General features: G+C 43.7%; 1 protein-coding gene across 1 annotated transcript in view; it reads right to left on the bottom strand.

Annotated features, from left to right (window-relative positions):
• The window catches only part of LOC126417129 (UNC93-like protein MFSD11), a 187037-nt gene extending 179163 nt beyond the window's left edge, over window positions 1–7874 (bottom strand). The window contains exons 1-2 of the mRNA XM_050085025.1: window positions 7776–7874; window positions 3292–3510 (exon numbers count right to left, since the gene is read on the bottom strand). Of these exons, the coding sequence (XP_049940982.1) occupies window positions 3292–3510; window positions 7776–7874 (318 nt within the window). The remainder of the gene's footprint in view (window positions 1–3291; window positions 3511–7775) is intronic.
• Between the last annotated feature and the right edge of the window lie 5168 nt (window positions 7875–13042).

Below are 13042 nucleotides of genomic sequence, written 5' to 3'. Positions count from 1 at the left end.
ATAAACTTGTACTACTGTGATAGGCGTGGGCTTCGTGTCTATCTTGGCCACAATAATGCGTTCACTATACACTCCTATTTTCCTATTCATTATTAAAGCTACTCCTGCATTAACCCTATTTGATTTTGTATTTATGATCCTGTATTCGCCTGACCAAAAGTCTTGTTCCTCCTGCCACCGAACTTCACTAATTCCCACTATATCCAACTTTAACCTATCCATTTCCCTTTTTAAATTTTCTAACCTACCTGCCCGATTAAGGGATCTGACGTTCCACGCTCCGATCTGTAGAACGCCAGTTTTCTTTCTCCTGATAACGACATCCTCTTGAGTAGTCCCCGCGGGGGGATCCGAATGGGGGACTATTTTACCTCCGGAATATTTTACCCAAGAGGACGCCATCATCGTTTAACCATACGTAAAGCTGCATGCCCTCGGGAAAAATTACGGCTGTAGTTTCCCCTTGCTTTCAGCCGTTCGCAGTACCAGCACAGCAAGGCCGTTTTGGTTAGTGTTACAAGGTCAGATCAGTCAATCATCCAGACTGTTGCCCCTGCAACTACTGAAAAGGCTGCTGCCCCTCTTCAGGAACCACGCGTTTGTCTGGCCTCTCAACAGATACCCCTCCGTTGTGGTTGCACCTTCGGTACGGCTATCTGTATCGCTGAGGCACGCAAGCCTCCCCACCAACGGCAAGGTCCATGGTTCACGATAGCAGAGGAAAATCGATTAATATCCGACTGCTAGCGTTACGCCAAGTTAAAAGTATGTACTCACTACTATAATACCCTAATTACCTGTCTATAGCTGTTTAATGTGAGCACTGGAGTCGTTTTTTGGAGCCTAGTAGAACTTAGAGGTTGCAATATTGCAGTATTTCACAAGACAGCACAACAGTAAATATCATTACAAATAACATTAAATCAAATCAGTGCATAAAAATACACTTGGATTTGTCTCTCTCGTCCAAAAATCGCGTTGATAAGCAAAAATATCGCCCAAACGGCGATGGTTGCATCTCTTTGAAACATTTGCTCAATATTCTATCATTGTAGCACAAATGGCAAAATATCGCCCAATCTGGTCACCCGGACGGTACTCAATTATGAGAACAGTTCGATACGGAACGATGGACAGGAGTTTATGGAGAGCGAAAGCACGTCCTATAGTTCGTTCCAATCAAGATTTTTTTTCAGCGGGCTGCTTGAATTCGTCCGAGCCCTGTATCCCTCCCTCCCTCTTTCGTCCAAAATCTATTTATGCTCTTGTAATACTATACATGCATTTCATGCACAATTAATCTTAAAATGTGCATGCACCCATGTATCATCAAATGACTAAACACGCACAATTAAAGGAAAAACATGCAATGTCAGAATTCAGTCTTTCCCTGTGATTCATTTTATTTTATTTTAAATCGATGTGCAGTAACCAGTTTTCCAAATTCTCCAGCGACTTTAGATAGCTCTGCGTGTTGAGCCACTGAGCTAACAATCCCTGGATTCGAGAGATGCAGTGGTTCGAATACGTCCGGCTGCAACCTTGAAAATGGTTTTCTGTGGTTTCCCATTTTCAGTTTAAGCAAATATTGGGGCTGGTCCCTTAGTATAGGTCACAGACAATTCCACCGAATATCTTTCTTTCCTGACAGTTTCCCCAAAGATAGAGACCATCCGCTTAAATGAAAAGAGCCGCGTCGAAGCTGAGCCGAACACCTCTTACGAGACTCCCGACACTGGAAGCCATATGACGAAAAAAATAATAATCCAAATTTTCCTAATTTAGGCTCATGCATTTGTCTGCAGGGACATTCCGCAGAAAATGATGTTTTTTGCAGTGCAAGAAATGACTGATGCATATTTAAATGAGGAAATTAGGGAAAGTGAATAATTACAGATACTTTGCATTTTCGCCACCAAAAATTGTTCTAGCTTCTCCGTCGAACATAGGTCTGTCTATTCCAAAAGCTCTGCCGATAATAATCACGGTGTTCGAAAAACTTTGCGGTCGTTCATTCCTGACAACTCCCGCAGTTCAAATCCCGACTGAAAGAAGGCTGTAAAATCGCGTTGGAGGATGAAGGTAGACTGGAACATAACTGCTTGTTAGTGGTTTGCCAAAACACAGCACTTGTAAGTAACGAAATTATATGCATGCATAACTTTGCATCGCAATCAGAATAACACAGGCACTGCAAAGCCGTATTCATCTGCCGATGCCGGGGATGCGACTTCCAAGTACAACGGATGACCTATGTAGGAATATACGGGGTGTTCAAAAAGTCTCTCCGCAGTACCGTATGATTGTTAGCCGCGCGTGCCGTATGCTGTAGTGAATACACCGAAATGAAACTCAGTGGAATACAAGTTATTAATTTACTGAATATTCATTTTTACTATAAAATTTTTTACATTAAATGTTGAAAGTGTCCCCTCTGTTGTCGAATATACAATTCAATTGGTCTAATCATGTTTCCAAACACAAGCTGTAACATATCTTCTGTAACAAAAGCAGTGAAAGTGGATGTTGCAGTTTTCAATTCATCGATGGACGGTTTTTTATAGACAGTTGCTTTCGTTGCAGCCCAACAGAAAAGAAAAGTCAGGTGGTGTTAGATCAGGCGATCGTGGAGGTCAAGGACCCTGTGAAATTATCCGATCACCAAGAACATCAACAAGAGCGACATTGAAACGCGAGCTGTATGCGCGGTTGCACCATCTTGTTGAAAATAACCGTTCAGTATTTCACTTAACACAAGCTGAGATAAACGAAACAGTGGAATGTTGGGAGAGTCCACTTGAAGGGAAGTAACCCAGGCAGGCGAACAATCACACGGCACGCGTGGCTAACAATCGTACGGCACTGCGGAGAGACTTTTGGAACACTCCGTACATAGTGGATGTACAGGTCACAGACGCATGGTTGACGACAAATGGCAAGGCAACTGCTCGCGATAAGCGGGACATCCGGGTTCGAGTCCTGGTCAGGTACAAATTTTCATTGTCATTACATTCTACAGCTGATGGTTGTCCCCAGTTGCAATTGCGGATTCATTTAATGTAAAATTGTTCATCGTTATTTGTGGAGACTTTCAGAATAAATGGAAGACATGAGTCTTTTTACGGTCCTCTACAACAAATCCGACCCTCCCTTTGACAGAATTCTGGCTACATCCTTCGTGACTTGCTTATGGGAAGAAATCCTGTTACGTGATGTGAAGGACCCTTTGCCAAGCATCTGACAGTGGTTTGCAGAGTACAGATGTACGTGTAGAAAGAGCGTGGGCCCCACCTCGATGTTGCCGATGGTCTGGAAGGCAGTGAAGGCGAACATGAAGCCCAGGCCGAGCACCACGACGTTGAGGAACCTGCGGTCGAAGGCGGCCATCCTGTCGCGCCGTCTGCTGGGCGTCTCGCACTGTGCCGCCAGATAAGCCGCCGCGGCTCCTATAACGAGGCGCCGGGCACAGGTGGGAGGCAAAGGGTCTCCTCTCGCTCGGCCCCCGCCTAACTGTCGAGGAGGCGCACAGGCTCCCTGCCGGCTGACTAAGATATAGGAGAATACAAACGCAGCTCCTCGGGAAAGCGCGCAAACCAACCTCCTCCTATTCGTGATGGTGATAATGTGTCACAGCTATAGACGTATTACTCTTTCGATCTCTGGATACGAGATACATGCGAAACTAATTACAAATAGACTTTCAGAAACGTTTCTTACAGGAGGGCAGAATGGGTTGGGGAGCTCTTGCTTTAAGAGTGTTTTTCCATAGTTACTCACATTTACTGTATCACAACAACACAGTGTATAACATTAGAGATTTTCGCAACATTAATGTTTCAATTTTGAGCAATGGAGTAATTTTTATGTAGTATACACTACTGGCCAATAAAATTGCTACACCAAGAAGAAATACATATGATAAAAACGGATATTTATTGGACAAATATATTGTACTAGAACCGACATGTGATTATATTTTCACACAATTTGGGTGCATAGATCCTGAGAAATCACTACCCAGAACAACCACCTCTGGCCGTAATAACGGCCTTGATACGCCTGGGCATTGAGTCAAACAGAGCTTGGATGGAGTGTACAGGTATAGCTGCACATGCAGCTTCAACACGATACCACAGTTCATCAAGAGTAGTGACTGGCGTATTGTGACGAGCCAGTTGCTCGGCCACCATTGACCAGACGTTTTCAATTAGTGAGAGATCTGGAGAATGTGCTGGCCAAGGCAGCAGTCGAACATTTTCTGTATTCAAAAAGGCGCGTACAGGACCTGCAATATGCGGTCGTCCATTATCCTCCTGAAATGTAGGGTTTCGCAGGGCTCGAATGAAGGGTAGAGCCACGGGTCGTAACACATCTGAAATGTAACGTCCACTGTTCAAAGTGTCGTCAAAGCCAACAAGAGGTGACCGAGACGTGTAACCAATGGCACCCCATACCACCACGCCGGGTCATACGCCAGTATGGCGATCACGAATACACGCTTCCAATGTGAGTTCACCGCGATGTCGCCAAACACGGATGCGATCATCATGATGCTGTAAACAGAACCTGGATTCATCCGAAAAAATGACGTTTTACCATTCGTGCACCCAGGTTCGTCATCGAGTACACCATTGCAGGCGCTCCTGTCTGTGATGCAGCGTCAAGCGTAACCGCAGCCATGGTCTCCGAGCTGATAGTCCATGCTGCTGCAAACGTCGTCGAAGTGTTCGTGCAGATGGTTGCTGTCTTGAAAACGTCCCCATCTGTTGACTCAGGCATCGAGACGTGGCTGCACGATCAGTTACAGCCATGCGGATAAGATGCCTGTCATCTCGACTGCTAGTGATACGAGGCCGTTGCGATCCAGCACGGCATTCCGTTTTACCCTCCTGAACCCACCGATTCCATATTCTGCTAACAGTTATTGGATCTCGACCAACGCGAGCATCAATGTCGCGATACGATAAACTGCAATCGCGATAAGCTACAATCCGTCCTTTATCGAAGTCGGAAACGTGATGGTACACATTTCTCCTCCTTACACGAGGCATCACAACAACGTTTCACCAGGCAACGCCGGTCAACTGCTGTTTGTGTATGAGAAATCGATTGGAAACTTTCCCCATGTCAGCACGTTGTACGTGTGAATGCTCTGAAAAGCTAATCATTTGCATATCACTGCATCTTCTTCCTGTCGGTTAAATTTCGCGTCTGTAGCACGTCATCTTCGTGATATAGCAATTTTAATGGCCAGTAGTGTATTTTGTCTCTAATTTGTAAATATTTTCTTATGAATGAATATTTTTATACAATTTAAATTCAATAACTAAAAAGGAAGAGCCGGCCGGGGTGGCCGAGCGTTTCTAGGCGCTACAGTCTGGAACCGCGCGACCGCTACGGTCGCAGGTTCGAATCCTGCCTCGGGCATGGATGTGTGTGATGTCCTTAGGTTAGTTAGGTTTAGGTAGTTCTAAGTTCTAGGGGACTGATGCCCTCAGATGTTAAGTCCCATAGTGCTCAGAGCCATTCGAACCATTTAAAAAAGAAGTATGTAATAGCATGTGCGAGGGCTATTCGGAAAGAAAGGAACGATAGGTCGCGAAATGAAAACCTCAGTGAAAATCAAAACTGTTTTATTTGCAGCAGTTAGCTACAACTTCCAGCTACTTATCTCCATAGTCGCCGATCCGACATACGACATTTGTCGTAGCTTTGTACCAACTTTCCAATACCCTCGTTATAGAAGGTGGCCGTCAGTGCTTTCCGCCAGTTCTCTTCACTGGCTTACAGTTCGTTGTCTGCGCCAAAACGTTGTCTTCATAGCCAGCGGTTCACATGAGGAGAGATGAAACTCAGAGGGAGACAATTGGGGGCCGTATTGTGGGTAATCAAACATTTCCAATTGAAAACGATGCAGGCGCACCTTCATTGCCCCTGCAGAATGCGGGTGAGATTTGTCTTGAAGATGAAAACGCACGACAGTTATGTAATGTTGGCTGTATAGCTTCAGGCGAAATCTCTCACCAGGCCCTCGTACTTGGCGGGATACACTACTGTTCTAGGTACCTTAAGTGCTTCCTGTGTGCTCAGAACTAGAAAGAACGACGTAACGCGATCGACGGCCATACTAGAGCCACTGCCCAATACACCTGTGCAAAACGTCATCGGATTTTTCACTGTGGTTTCCGTTTCGCGACCGATCGTTCCTTACTTTCGGAATAACCCTCGTAGTAAGCACGCTGGTCTTGTCAGGGCAATTGTTATTGTGAACAGTCAAAGAGTATACGACATCTGCTCAATATATTCAAGAACTTTGTCCACAAAATTTTTGTACGCTTGCCTTTACTTACTGTACAAGGTCTCCTTCGAAATACTCTGCAGTTGGTACACCACTCCCAACGCCGTTTCCACTTCCGGAAGCAGTCTTAATCCTTTTATCTCGTCTGTCGTTGCAAATCTTCATCCATTCAACGGGGTTTTAAACTTTGGAAATAAAAAAGTCCGCACCGGCCAGATCTGGAGAATACGGAGGATGAGACAGCACAGTGATTTCATTTTTTGTGCAATAGTCACGCACCAACAGGGACTAAGGTGCGGGTGCCTTATCGTGATTCAAGAGCCATGAATTCTGTCGCCACATTTCAGACCGTTTCCTTCTCACATTTTCTCGTAGGCGTCGCAACACTTCCCGATAGTACCATCGATTAACAGTTAGTCCCTGTGGTAACGAATTCGTGATCAACCAATCCTTCAGAGTCGAAGAAAACTTTGACAGTTGACTTGACGTCACGAGCTTTTTTGGTCTTTGTGAACCTTTCCCGACCCATTGTGAAGATTGGATCTTGGTCTCAATATCATAACCGTAGACCCACGTCTCATCACGTTATGATTCTCTTAAGGAACGCCTCGGCCTTATTTGCGCGATCCAAAAGCTCTTCACAGATTGCAAGGGGAAGATCTTTCTGGTGTCGACACATGAGCCGTGAGACGAACTTGGCGACAACACGATGCATTCTAAGATGCACCGAGCGAGGTGGCGCAGTGGTTAGACACTGGACTCGCCTTCGGGAGGACGACGGTTCAATCCCGCGTCCGGCCATCCTGATTTAGGTTTTCCGTGATTTCCCTAAATCGCTACAGGCAAATGCCGGGATGGTTCCTTTGAAAGGGCACGGCCGACTTCCTTCCCCAATCCGATGAGACCGATGACCTCGCTGTCTGGTCTCCTTCCCCAAAACAACCCAACCCCCCCTCTAAGATGCTGTGTCAGCATTTCATAACGTGATCCAACTGACATGTTACATTCTTCTGCAATATCTCGGTCAGTCAGTCTTCGATTGGCACGCACAGTTTAGTTGACGTTCCCGATATGAGCGTCGTCGGTAGACGTCAAGGGCCTCCTGTACGAGGGCCATCTTTAATTTCCATCCGGCCGTTTTTAAACCATGTGAACTTCGTAATATGAAGTAAAGCTTAACCACCCGTAACCATAGGCTTCTTGCATTTGGTGTGTCTCTGTAGAGGTTTTGCTCAGTTTCACGCAAAATTTAATGCAGATGCGTTGCTCCTCTATCTCTGCCATCTCGAAATTCGCGAACTGTGCGACACAACATTCTACTAAATACAGCACTGAACAATAACTAACAGACACAACAACAATCAAACTTCCGGCAGTTACACATTACACACAGACTTGTGCAGGGATGCCAACAGGAATTCGCTCCAACACACCATTGGCGGGAAATCAGAAATGTACCGGAATTTTTGGCACAGACCTCATATTTGAAGCAGGGAACATTGTCGCTGGGGGCGGACGCGCACACTGCAGTTGAGTCTGACGCGAGCTCTTGTACAGTAGAGACTGACACAGGCATTGTAGTTGCTAGTGGCGTGTAGTGCGAGTACCATTCACAAAAAAACTATGTATATACATCCTGGAATGTTCACTCAATGTTGATTATCATGTTATTGTTTGGTCTACCAGCATTACGTTATTGACGACGTCTTCTACTCACCACAGTGGTTGCAACTTGCTGACTGGGGTTGTGAGGTACCAGACTGGAAGAACTGTATGCTATGGCCAGGCATAATAACGGTATTCACTGGGCACAGTGCAAAAAAGTATCAAGAGGAATTAATATGAAAGCAGAGCACTGTGGACCCAAACTTGTTTATTGCAAAGCGACGCACTGTCGGAGGACCAGCAGCCACTCACTGAAGTAAGACCAGACCAACTTTAACATCAGAAGTGTGTCAAAGCTAGCCAACGTTGTAGTTTCATTTTGTGAATAATTCCAACTTAAAGTTAACGCTGTGTTATGAGTGCTTAAACTCGAACAATTTATCAAGCAGCGTCCTATCTTGTCGTTAACAATTAAAACCAAGTGTCACCAGTGATGACAAAAAGACTAAAACTACTGAGCCGTTTTAATTTTGATAATTTGTTTAAAAAAGTGAAAGTTATCAAAACTTGAAAAATAGTTGAAAGATAATGGACTTTGTTGCTTAGCGAAATCTTTATTTAAATAACAGTATGAAAAAGTGATTTCAGTGAGTTTTTAAAGATTATTGTAGATCAGTATGTTTAATTTCTTTGTGTGATAAATAATTTCTGCTCTCATTTCCAAAATACTTAACAATGCTATGCAAAAGTTAATCGGTAGTTACACGCTAATAAGATACATTTTGCTTAACAGAAAATATTTCTTTAAGAACAATTACAATATTACTACTACTACTACTACGTGATGTGGCCCAGTGGAACGCACGCTTCTACAAGTTTCCTCCTCCACTGTATTCTGTCCATTGCTGCTATCCGCCATCCGTCCACATCTATTGACACTTGCTTTAAATATTCATGGAGTCCATCCCTGCAACGCTTCTTGGGTCTCCCTGGGGGTCTCTTTCCGTATGTGTGAAATCCAGGAGCTTCCGAGGCCATCTGTGATCCTCCATCCTCCATCCGGGCCACATGGTCGCCCCACTGTATTCGTTTGGCTTTGACAGTTCCTGCTATGTTGGGCTGCTGGTATAGTTCCTCAAACTCTTGGTTGTATCTGATCCTCCATTCCACTGTGTCTGCATCCAGAACCGGACCGAAGATCTTTCTCTCGAAAACGAGGAGCTTATGGAAGTCCTGTTTCCGGATACTGCATGTCTCACAGCCATATGGAACAATAGGCTGGATCAGGGTTTTGTACAGTCAATCTTGAACTGTCTGGAGAGATATCTGGACCAAGGCAGTTGTGATAGGCTGTGGTAAGATTCGTTTCCTGCTTGTATGCTGGCACTGATCTCTGCTTCACATGACGAGTTCTCAGTGAAAAATGCCCCTAGGTATTTGAATTCATGCACTTTCTTGCAGGACGGGTCTCCCACCTCAGTGATTTTAGATGACCATCAGTCTGACAATGACCACGTGACATAACGAGGTACTCTGTCTTGGCTTCGTTTATATTTAGCCCAAATTTGCTGGCAGCCTCCTTTAGTGCTTTGGTCATTTGCTCCAACTCTTCTTCAGACCTAGAGAGTAAACAGATGTCGTCTGCATATACTAAATATGCCAGTCTCTTTCCTTCGATTTCAATCCCTTCGTTCTCTTCGAAGGTCTCGCGTACAATCTTCTCGAGGGCAAAGTTGAACAGGATAGGGGACAACCCATCTCCTTGTCTGAGTCCTGTCACAATTTTAAATTCCTCAGTTACGCGATTTCCCATCTTCACCTTTGCACGTGTTTCGCTCAGACAGATTTTTATCAGATTGATAAGTTTCTCTGCCAGGCCTAACTCCCTTAAACAGCTGAGCAGGCTCTTGCGATGCATGCAATCATAAGCCTTCTTAAAATCAACGAGTAAAATATGCAAATCTTTACCGTATTCACCCAGTTTCTCAGTGAGCTGCCGGAGACAGAAGATGTGATCTACTGTTGACCGTCCTGGCCGGAAACCTCCCTGGTACTCCCCAATCACCGATTCTGCCACTGGCTGAAGTCTATGTATGAGGCAATTGGACAGGATCTTATAGCAGACGTTAAGCAAGGCGATTCCTCGATAGTTGTCGCATTTGAGTTTGTCGCCCTTCTTATGTATTGGACAAATCAGAGCTGTTTTCCATTCTGCTGGTAGTTCTTCTTTGGTCCATATTGTCTGTATCAGTTCGTGTATTCTTTCTGCAAGTTTCTCTCCTCCTGCCGGGATAATTTCAGACTGTATTCCATCTTCACCGGGACTCTTATTCTGCTTAAGGTGTCTGATTCTGGTTTTTATCTCATCCAGGGTAGGTGGGGGATAATGTGCATCGGCTGTAATTGGATACTGGAAATCAAACTGCAGTTCGGGTTCATCACAATTTGGCAGCTGTCGAAAGTACTCTTTCCATCTCTCAGCTATGTCGCTATCGTTCGTCAGGATCTTATCGTGGGAATCTTAGACACATTTCTGCTTGGCCTTTGCAGAGGTACTTCACCTTCAGAAACATTTCCCTAGTCTTTTGTCCTCTGAAGTCTGTTTCTGCTTGATGATATCCCTTATGTACTTCCTCTTTACTCTTCTCAGAGTTGCTTGTGTAGTCTTTCGGACTCCTCAAATTGAACTTTGACCTGTGCCGTAAGATTTGTCCCCTTCAGCCACTTGCGCCTGGCTTCCTTCCTTCTTTCCAGGGCATCTGCACATTCCTTTCAAAAACATTAGAGCCAAGCAATTACGATAGGCGAAATATTAATAGTACGCTCTGTGGTAGGCTGCGTGAAGCTATTTTTAGGCAAACTGAGTGCCAAACAATTAACAGTCAACTGTTTGTGATTAGCGCAATTTGATGTATTGACTTCACGATTAGATTTATTTTATGTTGCTAACCGTGATTTTGAATCTGAGCTCGAGTCAGTGTTATTGAGTCCGTTCCCCCTGATCGTCTTGTGTTAATCATTACGTAAATACTTTTCCAAATAGAGAAACAACTATACAATATTGTTCGCTTCGCCCACACCGTGAGCAGGCGAGCATTTTCTATAACAATTGCAATCCAAACTAAAACATATTTAACTTCATTATCTGAAACTTCACTAACTATTTTGCATTTTTTATCATTCGTCGAAATTCTTTCGATCGTTATTGCGTAGAAATAGTCGAGCAGTAACGATTCGGTTGTAACTGATTCTTCATTTTCTTCGATTTAATTTGTTCTTCAGAACCGATATTTCTTCCAGACATTAGGAACACGTATCATCAATTATTTCAATGTGTAGGCGCGTTACGTTACTTTTAGCCGATCACGCACAATGGACCGCGCGCTGCTACAGAACCTGCTCCATTGTCCTGTGTCCACCCCTGTCATCTGCCATCCGTACACATCTGTCACTGACTGTGGCAGGTCTTAATGAAGGCCATCCCTCCACCACTTCCTTGTCCTTCCCAGAGGTCTCCTCCCTGTGGGAATGAAATTCAGGAGCTGGAAAGGCCACTTGTCCTCCATCCGAGCCACATGTCCAACCCGCTGTAGTCACTTGCTTCCGTTGATTTATTTATTTGTATTTTACACGTGTAGTTCCATAGGACCAAATTGAGCAAATCTCCAAGGTCATAGAACGTGTCAGTACATGAAATTACAGCACAAAAGTAATAACAGATAAAATAAAATGTTTATGAACCCAAAAAAAGTCAAGCCATAAGTTTAAGTAAAATCAGTCAACAATATAACATAGAATCAGCTTAATTTTTCAAGGAACTCCTGGACAGAATATAAGGAAAGACTCATGAGGAATCTCTTCAGCTTCGATTTGAAAGCGCGTGGACTACTGCTAAGATTTTTGAATTTGAGTCGTAGCTTATTGAAAATGGATGCAGCAGTATACTGCAAACCTTTCTGCGCAAGAGTTACGGAAGTGCGATCCAAATGCAGATAGGATTTCTGCCTAGTGTTAACTGAGTGAAAGTTGCTGATTCTTGGAAATAAACTGATATTGTTAACAAGACGCGACAGTAAAGAATATATATATTGATACGTCAATGTCGGAATACCCAGATTAGTGAACAGGGGTCGACAAGAGGTTCGCGAACTTACACCACTCATTGCCCGACCTGCCCTTTTCTGTGCCAAAAATATCCTTTCGGAATGGAAAGAGGTATCCCAAAATATAATACCATACGACATTAGCGAATGAAAATAAGCAAAGTAGACTAATTTTCGTGTCGAATAATCACTTACTTTAGATACCAATCGAATCGTAAAAATGGCAGTATTATGTCTTTGAGCAAGATCTTGAACGTGGGCTTTCCACGACAGTTTACTGTCTATCTGAACACCTAGAAATTTGAACTCTTCAGTTTCACTAACCATATGCCCATCCTGTGAAATTAAAACGTCGGGTGTCATTGAATTGCGTGTTAGAAACTGTAAGAACTGAGTCTTACTGATTTAGCGTTAGTTTATTTTCTACAAGCCATGAACTTATGTCACGAACTGCACTATTTGAAACAGAGCCAATTTTGCACACATCATCCTTTATTACCAAGCTAGTGTTATCAGCAAACAGCAATTAGTTAAATCGAAAATTATGCCTAGCGTTCGAAACCTTTCGTTTAATCCATCTAGTACCTCACAGAGAAAAGAGAATATGGCATTATCAGCTATCAGCTTTGAACCACTTGTAAAGCCGAACTTTACGTTTGATAGCAAATTATGTGATGTAAAATGATCAATTGTCCTTACACATAAAGCCTTTTCAATAACTTTAGCAAACACTGATGGCGTAGAAATAGTTGTAAAATTGTCTACATTATTCCTTTCTCCCATTTTATAAAGCGTCTTTACTACTGAGTACTTTAATTGTTCAGGACACTGACCACTCCTAAAGGAAAAATTACAAACATGGCTAAGTACAGGGCTAACATGTGCAGCACAGTACTTCAGTGTTCTGTCCTTAGTCTTCAGTGACTTAATTACTGACTCAGTCTCTCCCTTGTCAATATCACAGAGAAGTATTTCAGATATCAATATCGGAAAGGCATTTTCCAAGAGAATTATATGATTCCCTGTAGAAACTACA

Source organism: Schistocerca serialis, chromosome 8 (assembly GCF_023864345.2).
Source record: "Schistocerca serialis cubense isolate TAMUIC-IGC-003099 chromosome 8, iqSchSeri2.2, whole genome shotgun sequence".
In the NCBI taxonomy this organism is placed as follows: Eukaryota; Metazoa; Arthropoda; class Insecta; order Orthoptera; family Acrididae; genus Schistocerca; species Schistocerca serialis.
This window is presented reverse-complemented; position numbering and strand designations above follow the sequence as displayed.